Source organism: Puntigrus tetrazona, unplaced genomic scaffold, assembly GCF_018831695.1.
Source record: "Puntigrus tetrazona isolate hp1 unplaced genomic scaffold, ASM1883169v1 S000001170, whole genome shotgun sequence".
Classification (NCBI taxonomy): Eukaryota; Metazoa; Chordata; class Actinopteri; order Cypriniformes; family Cyprinidae; genus Puntigrus; species Puntigrus tetrazona.
In genome coordinates, this window is record NW_025048756.1 from 299417 (window position 1) to 319361 (window position 19945).

General features: G+C 38.2%; 1 protein-coding gene across 6 annotated transcripts in view; it reads left to right on the forward strand.

Moving 5' to 3' along the window:
- dst (dystonin) overlaps nt 1–19945 on the forward strand; it is a 127385-nt gene that overhangs the window by 65131 nt on the left and 42309 nt on the right. For all 6 annotated transcript variants that reach the window (XM_043234553.1, XM_043234559.1, XM_043234558.1 and 3 more), the window contains 22 exons: nt 374–462; nt 568–676; nt 1272–6062; nt 6169–6315; nt 6516–6731; nt 6808–6957; nt 7109–7342; nt 8981–9133; nt 10194–10427; nt 10535–10816; nt 12320–12859; nt 13380–13556; nt 14705–14828; nt 15105–15313; nt 15667–15984; nt 16337–16503; nt 16759–16915; nt 17727–17853; nt 17963–18019; nt 18156–18388; nt 18626–18755; nt 18930–19129. In XM_043234553.1, the coding sequence (XP_043090488.1) occupies nt 374–462; nt 568–676; nt 1272–6062; nt 6169–6315; nt 6516–6731; nt 6808–6957; nt 7109–7342; nt 8981–9133; nt 10194–10427; nt 10535–10816; nt 12320–12859; nt 13380–13556; nt 14705–14828; nt 15105–15313; nt 15667–15984; nt 16337–16503; nt 16759–16915; nt 17727–17853; nt 17963–18019; nt 18156–18388; nt 18626–18755; nt 18930–19129 (8844 nt within the window). The remainder of the gene's footprint in view (nt 1–373; nt 463–567; nt 677–1271; nt 6063–6168; nt 6316–6515; nt 6732–6807; nt 6958–7108; nt 7343–8980; nt 9134–10193; nt 10428–10534; nt 10817–12319; nt 12860–13379; nt 13557–14704; nt 14829–15104; nt 15314–15666; nt 15985–16336; nt 16504–16758; nt 16916–17726; nt 17854–17962; nt 18020–18155; nt 18389–18625; nt 18756–18929; nt 19130–19945) is intronic.

A 19945-nucleotide genomic window follows, 5' to 3' on the forward strand; every position in this document is an offset into this window, starting at 1 on the left:
CTTATTTTTTAGAAAAAAATAGTCAGAATTAAGTATGTTTTTGCTTGAAAGTAGAAAAATAATCTGCCAGTGGAGTAAGCAAAATAATCTTGCTTTCTGTTTGAAATAAGATTAAGATCAAGTGTGGACCTTTGATTGCAAAAAATATATAAGATCATATCATGAAATTTGTTTTCATTTGTTCAGTAGTATTACATGCCCACATTTTCTGCACTTTTTGTGGTTAATGGTTGTTTAGCAATGGTTTTTCAAATGGTTAAATGGCCTACAGTAGTTGTTGATTGAAGCAGTTTTCAGTGTCATCTTAACCTAATTATGATTTACTACACACTGTGCTTGTAAAGTGTTATTAAATTCCTGTGTTCTATTATAGATGTCACTGGAAGAGATGGTGACAAAGAAGGAACAAATTGGAGAAGCATTGAGAACTACCCAGCTGATGCTAACCAAGCACAGTGACAAGTATGTTATGTTAACAGAAGGGAAAGCATTCATAAATGGTGGCATTGTTTATTCGCATGAGATTACATGTCTTGTGAATTCGTTTTAAGTGTTTTCTTTCACCAGAATGACTGAAGAAGAAAAGCAAGAAGCAAAAGAACAGCTGAAATCTCTTCATCAGGCCTACAGTGAGCTCTCCCAACAGTGTGCAGATGCAGCATCCTCAGCCGATCAGGTGAGATGAAGATATTCTGCCACTGCCAGCCCAATGCTGGTTATATACGGTAGTTATTGTGTGTGAAGTGTAAACACTTTCTCCAACGGCATGACTAACTTTGTTTTTAGGGCTTAAAATATATAGCATGGTAAGACAATTTCCAAAAGCCTCAGCCACTTTAACCCTTTAATCCCACCATTGCAAAGATGAAGAAAAACTTTGTGTGTTATCAAAAACTTCATGGTCAACTGAGTATGCTGTAAACATTCATTGCATGCCAGCCAACTATTTCTTCACAGCAAACCTTGAGGACGTTCAGCACACTGCACAATAACATAATGCTCAGCGTGTTTTCTCTAACTGTGTTGTTCTGCAAAATACTAAGAGTTCTGTTCACAGACGCATGTACGCTTTTATTTTGTGCCATTACTCTTGCTGATGACTTGCACTGTTGCACACGAGCTAGTACAATCCATGGACTGGGTGAGTATGTTCAACCATTTTTATAACCAATATTGCAATGAAAATTTATCTAGTCATCATGTTTTTTTATCTAATCATCATGTTTAAACGTAAATTTAGAAACATCTTGATTTTTTTAATCTCTTTGTAGGCACAGCAGGTCATCCAAGGAATTCTGGATGTCGAAAGTGGAGCTGTCATGTCTGTGTGGTGCTCAGTGGACAATGGCCTCATCGACCAGAACACAGGACTTGGTCTTCTAGAGGCCCAGCTTATATCTACTGGACTCATTTGGCCTGAACAGCACCTGTATATGGACTTGGAAGAAGCATTCAAGAACAAACTTGTGGATGACGCAATGTGCAAGCAACTGCAGGAATTGAACCAAGCTAAAAAATGTCTTCAGAATCTTCAATTTGCTTTAGAACCCTTGCCAGTTGTAACAGCCCTAGAAAATAGGGCTATATCTGAGCAAACAGCTATAAAGATAATTGAAATCCAGCTTGCAACAGGGGGATTAAGACCAACATACACTGGTAATATTCTACATCTGGAAAGGGCTTTTCAACTTGGCCTGATACCCGAATCACTCTTTATCCAGATATTGGAGAGGAAGGATACTTGGAAGAACTTGATTGACCCCAACACTGCAGAAAAAGTCACCCTTAGTCAGCTTATACAGAGAAGCATTGTGCACAAGCTGACAGGACTTCTTCTGCTTCCAGTGAAATGTAGAAAAGATGGAAATATATCCCTGACATCTGGGAAAGAGATTAGCATAATGAAAGCCATGCATGAGGGTATAATTGATAGAGAGACCATGTTTCGGTTGCTGAGCACCCAGTTGTTTGCAGGAGGCATAGTTGACCCTGAAACTGGTCGAAAGCTGACTGTTGAGGAGGCTTTATCTGAAGGTCTAATCGATCAGGACACTGCGACTGAGATACTGAGCCATCAGGCTCAAAATGGTGGCATTGTTAATCCTTGCAACAGGTTGAGACTCACAGTCGATGAGGCTGTTCAGTGCGATTTAATAAGCTCCAGCAGTGCATTGTTAGTTCTGGAGAGACAGAACGCCTTCATGGGTCTTCTTTGGCCTAACGCTGGTGAAATTCTCTCATTCTCCAACTCTCTTCAGCAAAACGTATTCACAGACAAACTGGAGTCTGAGTTGCTGCGAAACCGACACAAAATAACAGCCTTGTACATACCTGAAACCTCAGAAGTAGTTGACATTGACTCTGCGGTGAAGAATAATTTAATTGAGAAATTTACAAAAGAGTTGTTAAAGACAATAGAAATCCCAGATGTGTTCCCTGATATAGATGAACTGAATAACAGGTTTTCATCCTGGCTGGTAATGAAGGAGCTTCAAATCGATGGATCTTGTTCAGCCGGTGAAGAAATCAGTGATGAAAACAGCACAAATGCACCATCTCCCTCTGAGGCAAAGCAGTTATTTATTTCCTACATCATGATGAATAGCTATATGGATCCAAAGTCAGGCCAAAGACTGTTGATCTTTGATTGGCAGTTAAATAAAATGGCAAAATTACTCTTTGAAACAGCAGAATCAGAACATGTAGACAAGACTAGCAGACTTCATATGAATCTTTCAGAAGAGTGTCAACTGAATAATAACATTTCTGCCGATTATAGTGCTTTGGGAGAATTAAAAATTTGTGAACCTTTGGAAAGCACAAAAGAAGAAGAGTATGAAGAGGTGACAACTAGTGCATTACAAAACTGCCTAAAATCTACTCTACCATCTGAATCTGTTCTAAATAGCATAGAAACTAATCGCAAATGTGATATTTTCCCAGACAGTGTTAAACATATGACTGTAATTGAAACTAACAAACTGTCTAAGGATTCTACAAGTTCAAAAACAACCAAGTGCCAACCAGAAACAAGTGACATAGCTTGCCCTCAACAGTCGAAAGCAATACAGTTACCACAAACAACAACAGAAGAGGAGCATGAAGTGGTGAATTCTACAGCATTACAAAACTGCCTGAAACCTGCTCTGCCCTCTGAATCTGTTGTAAATACCATAGAAACAAATCGTAAATGTGATATTTTCCTTGGTGATATTGAAGATATGACTGTAATTGAAACTAACAATCTCCCTAAAGACAAGTGCCAATCAGACATAAGTGAGCCGTCGAAAGCAGTGCAGTTATTACAAACAACCTTTTCTATAGCAGCTACTGCATCAAGTTTGTGCTCGATGGAAGTGAATCCTGAATGTCATGAAGCCAATAAAGAAAAGGAAAGACATCCAAAAGACTCCACACTATTGTCCAGTGAAACAACCAGTTATACAGAAATGCCCTCTGAACTTTCACATACAGAGGTTGTGTGGAATGACAAACTTGAGAGAGATTATGCCATCCATCTTCTTAGGACACAATTAGAGGAAGGTGGGATTTTAGATGTCACCTCTGGAAAACGATATGACCTTGAAACTGCTCTCGGTAAAGGCCTTATTGATGAAGGGACTGTCTTGGAAGTAGTAGCACTGCAGCTTCAAGAGGATGGTTTGAAAGAAAAGGAAAATTCTACATTGTCAGTTCTGAACATTTCTGTCAGTAGAGGCTGCATCTCAAGTAAGGTAGCCCTACAGATTATGGAAAAGCAGAACCTTCTGGGTGGTTTCTATGATGCAGCAGCTGGAAAAACCATTAGCATTTGTGATGCTTTAGAGACAGGTCTGATTACTGATGATCTCAGCAGAAGTGTTCTCTCTTTAGAGGCAATCAGGAAGGCCATCACTGATCCAGAGGGAAAGTGTGTGCTCAGTGTAAATGATGCTCACCAGTCTGGGATGTTGGATGATGAAGAGGCTGAGAAGATGCTACATTCACACCATGATGAAAAGGAAGACATCTTGGTGCCAGACTTTGCAAGAAGAGATCAGATAAGTTTGAGATCAGATGAAGCCACACAGGTATCTAGAGACATAGCATGTGTGAGTAGTAGTCAGGGGTCTCTGTTACCCACCATTATTAACACACCATCTAAAGGTATTTCAACAAAAGACAATATGCTTGATAAAGTTGCTGAGACTAATGCAATAGGGGAGAAATATGATGAACAATGTGCTAGTTTTAAGGCTATAGATTCCGAAAACGACATAGTTGCTATAGATGAAGGAGAAAGAGGCTTCACTTTCAAAGTAAATGAGACAGAGAGTCCACATAACAGCATGGACACTTTTGTTGGTGATGATTTTTGTAAAACTGCAAGTCCTTCACCATATGTCAGACAGGTGGCACATTTTCAGACAACAGCGAGTCAGGTCATTAGCCCTGTACAGAGTGACTCTGGGATATCATGTTCATCACAAAGTGATATCTGCTCTGAAGAAAGGAAATCAGAAAGTGTACTTAATCTTGAACAGGAGTTCATATCCAAAGTGGAGTTTGAAACAAATGCATATTTTGACAAAAGGCCTTCTGAGGGCTTAAGTACTTCAATACCAATGGCAGAAGATGTTGTACAAGATACAAAACTCTCTGAACCACAGTCAAACTCATCTTTATGTTGCACAATTGCTACTATAGCAGAGGTGAATTTAAGTACTGACGATCAGCACTCGTTAGATCAGAATTTGCTGAATGAGAAAGAGGAGATGTCATCTCAGACCAATGTATCACATAATGATAAATACTCTAATAATGTAAGCGAAAACCTAGATCATGAGCATTCTGTTGAGGATACAGGTTTAGTTCTGCTTAATTCAGTGTTTAATTCTGAAAATAGAGTGAAGGAGATGGCTAAATATGGGGACATGACAGAAATGTTCAGAAATGCATCACAAACAGAAGCTGAGCCCAGTGTGGTCTGTGCAGAAAGCAGTGTTGACTGTAAGGTAGAACAGATTGATGACATTGAAAACTCTGTAGGTTTCAAAGGATCTGAGGACACATGTAGGCTCAATGTGATGAATTTAGTTGGATCAAAAGTAAATTCTGAGCAGTTACCGCTTGAAATTGTTACTAATTCTAGTCGAGGTGATTCAAGTGGAGGTAACCATAACATGCAGCACCCAGATGAGCAGGGCATCTTTTGTAATCATATAGCTCCAAAGTCCACTACACAAGTGGAGTTGGGCAGATCATCTGAATCAGACTTTACAAGTGACAATGATACTCAAGTAAAAGACTTGGTGGAAATAGAGTCATCCTCAGGTCATTGTTTACAGGATATAATTACAGGATTCAATGATTCGCAGTCTGCACCCCAAATTCCAAATCCTTTAGTAATGCTTGATCAGAATAGGGAACAAAGTGAAGACATCTTAAGCCAGTGTCAAGCTGGAGATACAGTGATTGCTGAAGGTGTATACCAAGATGATCTTCGGTTACCTCATGTGGTAGTGAGCAAAGAAGAATGTTTAGCAAAATCAAAGGGAGGTGGTGATTTAAAGTCTTTTTTAAATGAGTTAATCCAAATGAAGATGGATGGAGCAAGCATGGATGAGACTCAAAAACAAAAATGCCAAACCATTGATAGCATCATTGAAATGATTCAGCACCACTCTGGAATCTTACGAACCGATCATTCAAACTCAAATGAGAGAAGCGGGGATCCTGATATCCTCTTGGATTTGAAAAAGCATGAGGATCCAAGCAAAGCTCAGGAATGGCCATCTGATGAAAGTCATGATGAACCAAAGCACCAAACTGATTTACTGGAGATGGTTCAGGGGATCTCCATAAACAGAGATCAAGGAATGCTCAAGGAAGTGGATGCAAAGCCAAGCATCCCTTTGGGAGTCACTGCCCTCAGAGAAGAAAGCATGGAAGTTAAAAGCATTGCTGTTCCAACCATAGATGATGCTGCTGCAGATGATGTCTTCCAGCCAACTGACTCTAACCACCTGGTCTCTATGGCAGAGGATCCATATATACAGCAAACAGACATAGTCAAACCTAGAGTGAGTACTAATGCTACTCTATACTGAGTTAGATGCTGACTTCCAAAGTATTACCAGCTCTGCGTCATATAGATGCAGATTTAGTAAAATGGTGTACTTCTTGCAGAGATATTCCACCCAGAATTACTTGGAATGTGTTGGGAGGCTTCAGGATCATTGTGATACGCTTGAAGATATAAGAAGTGACTTGCAGACCAAGGGTCCATTAGCAGAAGACATTGAAGGGTTGCATTGTCAGTTAGAGGAAGTTCAGGTTTGTTACTAAAATATAAAACCCCTCTCTTAACTTCACAGTAATTTTCTTGACTCACAGACCTTACATAATCCAGTTGTTTGGCTGTGCCTTCTTTCTGCATGGTTATTTGTGCTATAGTCTATTGCTTGTTCCTTGTGTTCTGTGTCTCTTTTCTTCACAATTCCTTCATTTTGTTCACCTACTCCCACCTACTCTAGTCTCTGGATGCACAGATTGCTGCTCTCCCTGACTTGCTTACAGCAGATTTGAATGTAGCAGAGCAACTTCTGAATTCTGCTGATGAACTCGTCCCCACGCAAATCCACAAAGATTTGGCCACAGTATATGTAGATTTACAGAATGCTTTCACAGATGTTTGCCACTTGTCAGCTGAGCGAAATAATGCTATTCTCCTAGCTATTGACACAGTAAAGGTTAGTAAAGACTTGCAAGAGTGAATAGCGAATGATGAATCTTAGATTTTCACGCTTGTTCAAATATGGGTTACAGATCAATTTGGAAACCTTGTATCAGGACTTACTAAGCTGTCTTGAGAAGGTCTCAGCTTGTATGCAAGATAATTCTGAGATGGCATCTAAGCTTGATATCAAGGATGCTGACAACATAGGAATAATTAATAACAAAATTCAGCAAAATAAGGTAAGTTGATATGTGTTTGAAAATGTTGATAAAGTTGCATGAAATTCAAGGCTTTTCATATGGTTTAAAAGTGATGTTTATCTCCAATATCAAATCAAGTCATTATCTGTTCCACAGTTTTGCTTAGCATTTTTGATTGTTTGTGATTCAGGACATAGAGAAAGACTTATCAGGAACTCGGCAGCTCCTGGAAGATGCTGCTTTTGATATCCAAAACTTCATTTCTGAGCATGCACAGTTCCTGAGTCCCACTCACAGCAGACACCTTCTAAGGGCTCTCAGTACCACTCAGAGATCCTTCAAAGAGCTCATGGACAGAGTCTTCACTCAGAGACAAACTCTAGAGGATGAGTTGGAGATTCGTGAGCATGAAACTCAGCAGCAGGTCTGAGAGAGATTGAAGAGATTATACTGACCATTGACCTTTGCAAGAAAATGCATGAAGTTGCATATGTTGTTGCTTTGATGTGTGATATATTTTGATTTAAAGAACTGGCAAACTCATTGCCTTTAAAGAGGAAACCAAAAAACCCCATGAAGTGGCTTGTGTACAGTTTCCTTTGATGAAGTAACATATTTCCTTTTGAAACAAGAAACAGAGAAACTGCGCCATGTTTAAACAATAGTCATTAACTTCATTGGTCCTGCTTTATATTAGGTAGCCTTAACTACTACGTACAACAAAAGTACAGTGTACTTTTTGTGTTCATATTGTATTACAAATAGTTTTTTGCTGTTATTAAGGTGGGCAGGGTGGGCCTGCAGAATTTCTTCCGAGGGTACACACTTATTATTTTTTTGGTGGCCAGCGGAGGTGAGTTGATCGTAGCCCATGTTTGAATAAATTAACCTTCTCGAATCATTACGACTTGCCTAAAATAAAATGTCTAGATATAAAACAGTTCAAGCATATGTTTGTAAATATTTGACCTACATAAATATGCGCTGTTAGATGCACATCCAATGGAATTTGAAGCACGCTCTGCATAGCTTGACTCACAGATTTGATAAATATATCTATACAAAGCTTTAAACTAAAGGTACTACTTTAAAAATGAAATTAATTGAGCAAATGAACAAATTGAACAGATGAATTGTTTGAGTTTAAACCATCTCATTAAAGTGCACATAGGACGATTTACTGTTTCTATTTGGCGTAATATTTATTGACTTTGGTATGCAATAAATTAAACAATTAATGGTATGCACAGTGTGTACAGCCGTACACCTGCAGGCGCCACCAGAGGTTAAATAGTTAGGTGGCATGGGTAGGTTTAAGGGTGTGTTAAGGTGTAAGGGTCATCCGTGTAACTATAAATGTAATTACAGAAATTAGTTGCAGATGTATTTACATGCTGGTTTAAAAATACAAGTACAATATTAAAATGTATGTAATAAGTTCATTGTTTTATAAAAGGAAATGAAAGTACATATTAGTCAAGGCCACCTAATATGAAGTGGGAGCAATTCATTTACTACTTACTGTTGTGAAATGTAGATATGCCATGGTTAATCGCTTTTTTTTCAGTATCAAATCTGAAAAAAAAATCAAAATTTTTTATGTTGTGGGGTCTTTAAAAGGGTTTTATAATGATTTATAATGTTTGTTAAGACTAAATTGACTATTTATGAATGTATCATTTGTGTGTGTAAAATTCATTGCTGTGCTCTGAGTTTTGCTGAGTTTATTCACATGACTTTTTTCTATTCACAACACAGAAATGACATGGCTTGATCACTGCCACCAACTTACCTTCTTCTGATCATGTTTGCTTTTTTCACACTGCCTGAACCAATTGAGCTGTTACTACCAAAAGACCAAAGTTTTATCCTATATGGATATGCTTTCCAGCAGTAAAGGCAGAACTAACCCACCTTTCTTTACCATTGCCAAAATCTCTTTGAATGTCTGGCATGTTTACAGCATACTCAGTGACTAATAATGGTTAAATTCTCAGTATTTGGTGTGCCACTCTGTGGAGAAGCTTTTAATTTTTTTTCTAACTGAGTGTTTATATTGTAGGTTGCTTTGGAGAAGCAGAGGGAGTTTTCAGAAAAGCTGCAGGAGCTGTTTGATGATTTGACACAGACAGAAAACCGCCTCATTGGACACCAGCAGCAGGCTGCCAGTGCAAAGACAGTGGGAGACCTCCAGCAATACCAACAAGAGCATCAGGTACAACCTGGTAGCATTGTATCCACCATGTATGTACATAGAATACATACATTTGTAAGGTTATTGGTGGTCTTTGTTAAGCCTCACTACCTGTGCTGCTGCTTTTTCTTCTGTTTAAAACATTGTCTGCCCCCGCACATTATGGAGGAATCATGACTAATACCTCCATTTGTGTTAGTTCATGATTTAAGGTATGCTGTTAAATTTAAATTACGCAACAGCATTTTTTAAACATCCTAGCAACACTCAAGCAAGACTCAGTTGTAACAAAGATTATTCACAAAATGTCACACAAAAAATGAGGAGGGATCTGTCACCACCAATCTTATTATATTTACATTCCCAAAAGACATACGGTTTGAAACCACACAACAATCATGACCATATCTCAGAGCAACAGTCACATTTGAAAGAAAAACATTTGAATGTCCACACAACAATGAAGCTCAGTGTTACTGCACATGTCCTCAGTCCATCAAGGCATAGATGTTAAAAGGATAAATCCAAGTCCATCCAGTAAACTTTATCCAAAGGGAATAGCAATCCTCAAAAAGTACTCGGATGAAAATCCCAATATTGAAGAGAAGGATCCGTGACCAAGGTAGATGATCCCATAATCAGACAGACACAAAACCCCTATTGAGATGTAGAACAAAATGTTCCTCAACAAGGGTTCCAAATAAAAGCATAGAGAGAGCAAACACCCTCAGCTTCCATGTGCTCCTCATTCAAACTTCCCTATTCCTTTTATTCTCTGGCCTAGAGAACCTTTCACAGTAATAGCTCCCAGTGCCCTCTAATGGCAGGGAGTAAAATAACACCTTTCATTCACCACAGAAAGCAAGTGACAGTTTTCTAGATCTGTTACACAGTAAATGCTTAGACATGCAGCCACACAAATCAACCTAGTAAAGCAATACACCCAGACAACTTTACCAACACCTTCACAAGTGCCTATCAATGCATTGGCAATGGGTAGCAACAGGTGACCCTTACCTGTGGTAAAACACTTGTGTGGCTTGTCATTAAATGTGTTTGTGTGTTATGTTGGTCATCTCAGGCTCTACAGAAAGACCTCCAGGCTAATGCTAGTGCGCTCAATGAAGTCATCAGTAGCACAAAGAAGTTTCTGGAGGAGAATCGCAGTAAACTCACACCAGAGCAGATATTGGCTCTTGAGAACAAACTGACGGAATTAAAGAGCAAAGCGAATATGCTTAACCAGAAAGCAGAAGAGTCAAAGAATGATCTAGAGAAGGTTCTGACCAGCGCTATCAAGCAGGAGACTGAGAAGGTTAGAGGGGAAAAACACTATTCAACCAGAAGTTTTTTAAAAGATTGAATATAGTTACTACTGGCTTTAAAACATGTGTTTGTATATTTTTCCCTCTCTTTGTACAGGAGGTAGCTGTTGAACAACTCGAAGAGAGTAAAAATAAAATTGAGGGTCTTCTAGGCTGGATCTCCAACATTGGGAAAGAGAAAGAAATGGGTGGAATACAAAAGGACCAGATGGTTAAACAGAATGGAAACATGCCTGAGTACACATCAATGAAGAAAATCATCGGAAAAGATGATCCTAATGGAAATGCATTAGATACTACAGATAACACAAGTCTACATGCTGGCGAAAAACAAGACGGTAAAGACCTGGATCTGGACCAGCAGTTTAACAAGATTCAAGTAAGTACTTGAGTATATACATTGATGCTTGAAAGTTTGTGAACCCTACAGAATTTTCTGTTTTGGCAAAAATATGACTACAACATTTTAATTGGGTTAAAACATTAACTTTTACCATGTTTTGTTAGAATGATTTGGGGTCATTGTCTTGCTGAATAGTCCACTTTCTTTTGAGATTCAGGCCATGGACAAATGTTCTGATTTTTTCCAGTAGAACTTGCTTGTATAATTCAGATTTGATTGTTCCATCAAGATTTCAGCTAAAACAGGCCCAAGTCATGATACTTCAATTACCATGTTCCACAGATGGGTGAGGGGGATAAGTTTCTTGTGCTGGAACGCAATGCTTTCCTTTCTCCAAACAAAACACTTCTCATTTAAAACAAAAGGTTCTATTTTGGTCCCATCCATCCACAAAACATTCATCCAATAGCCTCCTGGCTTGTTCACATAATCTTTAGCAAACTGCAGATGGGCAATGATCCCTTTGGAGAGCAGTAGCTTTCTCCTTGCAACTCTGTCATGGCATCATGGTTGTAACACCATCTGTGTTTTCTTGATGGTGAACACTTCCTATGAAAAATGGAATGGAAACTATAAGACAATGATCTCATGCCATTTTCTGCACTAGATGGAAATTAAGTAATTTGGACATCATCTTGCATTACTTCTTTCTTCTTTAAGTGATTCTTTTTTGGGGGTCTTATGCAGAAATATTGCACCTAGAGATTATGTTCATCAGAGACCAGAACACCTAGATGCGCTCTGTGGACAGACCACCAGATCCTGATGCACACACATACACACTTAGTGTAATTTACACTATCTGACACAGCTGCGTTTAAAATTGAACTGGAAGTTAAGTGCTGGGCGTCCGATCAGAGGAGAACTGGCCCCAACTGAGTCTGGTTTCTCCCAAGGTTTTTTTTTCTCCATTCTGTATTGATGGGGTTTTGTTTCCTTGCCGCTGTCGCCTCTGGCTTGCTTTGTTGGGGACACTTAACTTCTAATGATTATCGTCGAATTGATTACAGAGACCATCTCTACATTTCTGCATCAAGAAATTGGTTACTCTCGTCATTATACATCCCTGTCATTGTATTCTTCTACCTTATACTGTACAGTGATTTGATGCAACCTGTGTTGTTAAAAGCGCTATATAAATAAAAAATGATTGATGATTGATTGATTGAAATATAGAAAATTCTAATTCCACTGTAGCTATAAATATCACAATTGATATCACATTATTAGTACAACATGAAACATTTCACTTTCTTATTTTTCTTTAGAAAGTATTTTAGAAACAAGGGCTGTGCAATAAAATTCACAATAAGAGCATTTAGTTATATCAGTGCATACATAATCTGTAGACAAAGAATATTTAATTAAATGGTGATTTGTTAAAAAAAAAGGTGAAAACAATTCAACAACACTGAATAAAATGTATTAGATTTGGCAATAAATTCTTTGACTGGCTAACTCTTGATTCTGGATACACAGGCCCACCACCAGGAGATCTTATCCCAGCAGCAGGATTTAATCATTGCCACACAGTCAGCACAAACCTTACTTGACAAACAGGCTCAGGTCCTGTCACCGGCTGAAAAAGACAAGTTACAGAGGGACATTAAAGAGCTGAAGGGTCGCTACGAGGCCTCTCTCACACAGGCTGAACAGCAGATGAAGCAGGTCCAGGCTGTCCAGGAGGAGCTTCAGAAGTTCAAGGGGGACTGTGAGGAGTTTGAGATGTGGCTACAGCAGGCCCAAGGACAGATGGAGGAGCTTGGTGTACCAGCTGCTGGTCTAGACACACTGAGCAACAATCTACAGAGACAGAAGAGTTTCTCTGAAGACGTCATCTCTCATAAAGGAGACCTGCGCTTCATAACCATCTCGGGTCAGAAGGTGCTGGACGCAGCGAAGGCCTGCGATCGCAGTGAATCGGAAGGCCTGCCGATGGTTGATATGTCCGGGACTTGTGCTGCAGTGAAAGAAAGGCTGGACTCTGCTGCTGGTTGCTACAAAACCTTGCATACGCAGGTAATTCTCTTTTTAGATGTAGAGAAATTTCAAATCCTGACACTAGTCACTGCAAATTAAAAAGAAAGAAATACGAAATTCTGTTTTGCTTTAAAATGAGCCTTTTCCAGGAGCACTGTAATTTAATTTTCAGTCACATTTTATTTGAGGGTCAAAATCTTGCTATTAACAACCAATAACCATTAACATCTGGTGCTCATTTATAGGTATTGGGTAGAATATGGTCAAGCAGAATATGTTCTTTATAAGTACTAATAAACAGACAATATGCTGATAATAGGCATGCTAATAAGCAACTAGTTAATTAAAGTGAGAATTTGTCTTTAAACTAACCTGTAGTAGTTTTCAAATTAATTTGCTGACTGTGAAGTAAAGCACTTTTTGATTAAAACCAATAGATGGCAGCATTTGACTCTAAATTCTGCAAACATTACGATATTATAACCCTTTCAGTAATAAAATGAAACAAATTATTTTAAATCATACAATGAAAAAAAAACATACTTTTGATGCATTTCAGTGTAATCAACTTGGAAACAACCTGAAAGACGTGGTGCAAAAGTACAAGAAGTATGAAGATGCCAGTGGTGCTCTGGTGAAGTGGCTGAATGTCTCTGAGGAACAATCCAGAAGGCAGCAGTCAGAGCCTATTGCTGGAGATCCTCAAACCTTACAGAGACAGCTGGAGGAGACCAAGGCAAGAGCGTTATATCAGTGTATTCAGATCACAGAATTATGACACAATTATTATAATTAATGTAAATGTATATGTCCAAACAGCAGATATCTGTCTTTTTTTGTTGTTGTTTCTATTAATTTCCCATTTTCCTAATTTACTAAATAGTGATCAGTCTATATAATTTATTAATGATATGGGTCAGTCTGCTAAGCAATTACATTTTTGGAATTGAAATATAAACATATATAATAACAATGCTACTACATCCACCTGAAACTCAAGACAGCATAAACTCTCACTGCTGAGTGCTGAGTTACATTGTAGTCATCATGCAGGTGACGTCTCCAGCTGCTTATCCATTACTTGCTTTGAAACAACAGAGCTACATTTATTATGAAGACCAAAAGTCCACTTTAGACATTCTAATAACTACCTGTGTAACTACATGTCAATTAATTTTCATTAATTCACCACCACTACATGTCTACTAACTCTCTGAGTAGACTGTTAGGGTAGGTTTAGGGTTAGTAGAATAAGTTGACATAAACTTGCAAAGTTTCTATGTTGTGAACCCATCACAACATAGGAATATTAAACAGAGAGTCTACTAATACTCTGATATATATATATATATATATATATATATATATATATATATATATATATATATATATATATATATATATATATATATATATATATATATATACCACACACACACACACACATATAAAACTGAACAGAGCCCTTAAAACATGCTACAACATAAATAACCTGAAATAGCTCAGATTTAATTTGCTTGTGGTGTATTACAGCTTGCTGTTCTTGCAGAAGGGGATGCAAAAGCAGACAATGCTAATCACACTTAAATAGATTACTACTCCCATGATGCACTCAGACCAGATTTGGCTGAGCAGCAGTGAGATCAGATAGAAACACAGTAAATATATTCATGCTGCATCACTGTTCCCTAGAGAAGTACTGCATAGTACAACTGTGTGTGTATATATCCTTACTCTAAACAATTAAGCCTTTTTTTAATGTCACTGTCGTATTGCCTGTTGAGATGGATATAGATCACACACAATTGATGCTATGCTTTTACATTATGAGTCTGTTGACTGCAGTCCTATTAGTGCAGAGTAATAAGCATTGGTCTCTTCCAGAATCTTCAAGGACAAACCACGTCCCATCAGGCTGCGGTGGATACACTGAAGAAAACAGCTGATGCCTTGATCAGCACAGAGGGAGACCTGCTGTCCAATCCTGAGGAGATTCAGGAGACAGTGGGTGAGCCAAATACCTCACAAAAACACGCCTGGCTCACATTTCACACCAGAAGCATAGGCCTATAAAGATAATGATGGATATAGCCTATTTTAAGATCATGAAGAATTGAAATCAGCATAACTGTATGTACTATAATATAGCAGTATAACATATAGAAAGATATTTGAAAATGGAAGTTTCAATTATGTATGACTAGATGCTAAAATACTGTAATCATTCTTTCCATAAAAGAATTTTGGAAAGCAGATTGTTTAATTAAGAGATTTCTGTTTGTAGATGACATCATAGAGCGATTCGACAACCTGTCGAAGTCAGTGAATGACCGAAATGAGAAGCTGCAGGTGACTCTGACGCGCTCCCTGAGTGTGCAGGACGGCCTGGACGAGATGATGTCCTGGATGGAGAAGGTGGAAGAGAGTGTAAAGGAGACACCTAAAATGCCGCTGGACTCCAGCTCCATTGCAGATGCACTTAGCAAGGAGGCAGTATGTGACCTTGACCTGTTATCCAAAGATACTATGCACATTACAAAATGAATACACAACCACATAGCCAAAACTTACCACACAAAATCTATAATGCACAATTTCAGGGATAGTCCATCCAGAAATGAAAATTCAGCTTCATGTTGTTCCAAACCTGTTTGCATTTCATTCTACTGTGGAACATAAAAGTTTATGAAGCGTATTGGTAACCAAACAGCTTTGGATCCCATTCACTCCCATTGTATCAATTTGAAAAAGATTGATAAAGACTTTTGATAAATACAGTAACAGCATGAGCACATTAAAAGAAAAAAAATGTAAAAAAAAAAACAAAACATGCCCATTTATTTCAGGCTCTGGAGCAGGACATATCCATCAGGCAGAGCAGCATCTTGGCCATGAAGGCAAAGGTGAATAAGTTTGTGGAGAATGCTGAGCCAGCCACTGCTGCCCTGCTCCAAACTAAGATGGAGGGCTTGTGCCAGCGATTTACTGACTCCTCTGAGCGGCACAAGCATAAGGTGGCTCATCTGGAGCAGCTCAGAGCCAAGGTTGAGCAGTTTGAGAAGACATCTGAGAAGGTGCGTCAGTTTGTGCTGAAGAGCTCACAGGCTCTGTCCGAGACAGATGGGCCGGGAAAGAACATCACGGAACTCTCACAGCTCCTCCAGGTGTGCTGCTCACTCACTATGTCGATTGGACTTTCATACTGTTGATTCATGTCTCTTTACTGAATGCCCTCCAAAAAACTCACAAAATTTGAACACTAAAAGTACAGTCTTTTTTTCTTCTAGACTAAAGTAGACTTGAAAAATTTATGAGGCATGTTTTTTTGGGCAATGAAATGTTCTAACCTGAAAATATCAATCCATAATACCCTCTTCCAATGAATAACAATAACAAATACATTAAAACATGTGAAATTATTATTAAAAAAACAGTCTATAGTTTGGAACAGAGACAACCCTGTCTATGATCTATCTGTTTATGTTCCACATACTGTAATAAAATCTTTATTTGTAGGACACAAATGCAGAGTTAGTCGAACATGCAAAGGACGTGGCAACACTCCAGAAACTGACTGAGGAACTCTGCAAGCTGGGTCCAGAGGGAAGTGCAGCTCTTCTTCAGAGCAAAATGCAGAACATCTCAGACAGCTTTAATGCTTTTAAGGAGACAATTACTGATAAGTAAGTAATTATTAAGTAAAAGTGCTTAGAATAAAAACAAAGGCTCAAATTATGATATTGTCTTGTTCCAGTGTTTATATTCTTTTCTTGGCCCAGACATATGTCTCTGTTATTTATTTAATTGGATAAAATAATGGTAGAATTAAAACCATGTGCTATAATGGAAAAGTATTACAAGAAATATTAGTTACGCTTTTGCCAGATGTCAGACTGTTTAATAAACCTCTATATGCATATGTATCCTATGTATTGCAGAAAAGATGAGGTTTCATCTTGCCAGAAGCAGCTGCAGGAGTTCAAAGCTGCCGCAGGGGTGTTAATGAAATGGCTGGAGGAGACAAAAGAGCAAGTGCCAGTGCTTCGGCCCAACTGCAGTGAACAGGGCCTGGGAACAGACCTGCAGAGAGTCAATGTGAGTGATGGGTTTCACTTTTCACCTCTTATTGTGGGACCACAAAACCTTTGGAATAGGACGATGATGTAAATTAAAATATGAAAATATTGTCGACACATTCATCCCATAACCTGGAATGGATTTTGGGAATGGAACGAGAACTTTTGATAAATTGTGTGATAGTAATGATGTGAGATGGACATTTTATCCTATTTTTGGATGAGCTCGGTAAGCTGTAGGTTTGCTAATAAAGTAGCGGTCAGTTAATAATCAGTTTCATCAAATAATTTGTTACCCTCTAATACATTTTCATTTCTAAATTGCAGTTATCAAATACTAATTGGTTTTGTAATGACACAGTGTAAACATACTATCAAATTATGTTGGCCAGATATAGACCAAATTTTTCGATATAAAAGTTTTTTGTAGAATGTTGGTAACAGCAGCATTATTTATAGCATAACAACATATTTGGTTAAAAGATTGCAAAGCATTCCATTTTATTTCATACTTTTTATGAAATCAAGAAAGAAAGATTACAGGTTTTAAAATCTTTTTCCATCATTCAGAATTTTACACTTCTTAAAGAAGTGGCAGGTTTATTTAAAGCAGGATAAACAGTAGATCATGTATTTGCACACATCCCTGTTTTAAAGCATTGCTCCCAGGAAGTGTTTTTCTAGCGTACTGAATCTCACTGTTAAGCATTCGAGAATGGGTATGTCATGTTCTAAAGGTCAGCTGAAATTTATGAAAATGTCAAAGAGTGTCTTTACTGTATATAGGTTTCAAAGTTTTCAAATGACATTTTCTGGTCTGTTGTCTGCAGGGCTTACTGGACGAATGGACTTCCAAATCTCTTGCAGTCCAGGATATAAATAGCAAAGGATCTGCTCTATGTAGCCTAATCAGTGTTTTGACATCACCAGCCAAAGCCAAGATACATCACGACTCGGGTATTGCAAAAGAATATTTTAAGTCTCAGGTCTACATGATCAGTCATTAATTCCATCGAGTGTAAAAGCAAACAGATGAAATGACTTTTTTTTCTCTCTCTCTCTTTAGGATCAGCTGTCAGTAACGGTTCTGGTCCGGGCAGCCATTCCTATCTGACAAATCAAGGTGAAAGTTCAAATTAGTTCATACTAGTGATGCTTTTTTTCCCCTTGTGACCAATTTCTTTTACTGTGGTGAGTGTAAATTTATGCTATTTTGCCTATTTGTATAAAACTGTAAGATATACTTTATTTGCTATTAGAGTTGATGCTGGTACAGCAGAACATGTCCTTCGTCAACAATGATTATGAGCATCTGGGGGAGCTCCTGAAGTCCAGGTCCTCTGAGCTCAGCGCTTTGTTGAAAAGAGTTCAAGGCGTCCATGATCAGGCTGAGTCTTTATGTCAGTGGATGGAAGACACAAAGAAGACGGCAGCATCAAGTAACCATCCATCTGGGAAAGATGCAGTAAAATCACAAATAGAGCAACAGAAGGTAAATTAAATGCATTAATGTGGATTATTTGAAGGTGGTTGCTAGGTTGTATTCCCATATTTCTAGCTATTTAACATAATTTAAAAGATTTTCCTCAACAATAACTATAGAAAATATTTGTAAAAAATTGTCTGCATTGTCATAAATTGTTGATGGAAACCTTGACAGTATGTCACCATAAGATAATACTTTAAGCTATAAGCATTGAAATAGCTAATTATTATGTCTGTCGTCCAGGTTTTTGAAGATAATATGAAACAAAAGCAAGTGCAGCTCCAGCAGCTCAGGGAGAATCTGCTCCGTTTAATCGAGGAACACCCTGATTCACCCGAGGCAGAAAAGTGGAAGCATATGCTGGCACAGATAGGTATGCACCAGTCACATCCAAAACCAATCATCTACTGTGTGCATGACCAGGTGCAGATTCACACACTTATCTTCTACATCTACTGTGAGCTGAAGTCAAGCTCCTGTGATAGCTCAGACTCAATGCTGTGAAGCTGGGAGTGATAAAATGATGTGTGTTCCTCTCCACACACAGATGCAGGATGGGAGGAGGTCAAGGGCACAATGGAGATCCGGAAACAGCACCTGGAGGAGTCGTCTCGTATGCTGGAGCTCTTCCAGACGACCCAACCGCAGCTCTCGCAGTGGCTCCAGGAGAAAGAGCTGATGATGGGCGTCCTGGGGCCTTTGTCTGTGGACCCAAACATGCTTAAAACACAAAAGCAGCAAGTCCAGGTACTGGCAATCACAGACTGTAAATAAACATACATGTGAAAGAGTTAATGCCATACATTATAAAAAATTAGGGGCTATATGAGGTTAAATGACTAGTTCACTTCAAATACTTTTTCACAAAATGTGCACTCTTATTTTATAACATTTACAGTATATGTGTTATATTTTATCAGTGTTATAGAAAATATGATGCTTATTACAATAATTCAACAAATACAATACAGAAGGACAAATAAACAATAAAGTGTAAATAAATTAGTGCTGTCAATGTTAACCCCAGATTAATGATTAACCCCCCCAAAAAATAATGTGTTAATTGTTTTTAATGCAAATTAATCATATGATTAGGTTTGACCCAACTTGCTGTCATTGTGGTGTGGAAGGTTATCTGTTGCCAGGGTCATGGTTTTTCTGTACAGTTTGGCTATTTTTAATTTTGTGCATGGGTTGTGTTTTTTTTGGGTTATTTTTATCATTTACAGTGGCCGGCCAAAGTATATACAGACAATAAAATGGAAATAGATCTTTTTACTAATGTGGATTTTACTGGGCAACTTAAGAACGGAGAGGAGGCTGTTGTAATATCACAAACAATGTGCGTTTCAGCCAGAGAATACACAGCTTTACAGAGTTTTTACACAGCAGAAATAAACTTGACAACAACAATTATAGATTATAATAAACCCACAGTGATTTTCTTGAGATTTGGATATTTTCTTAAAAATGAATGTTACATCTGAAATGAATTTGTATACATTCTAAAAAGAAAGCCAAAGCAGTTTGAAATTATTTACAGTATTTTCCTTTTTGAGTGAA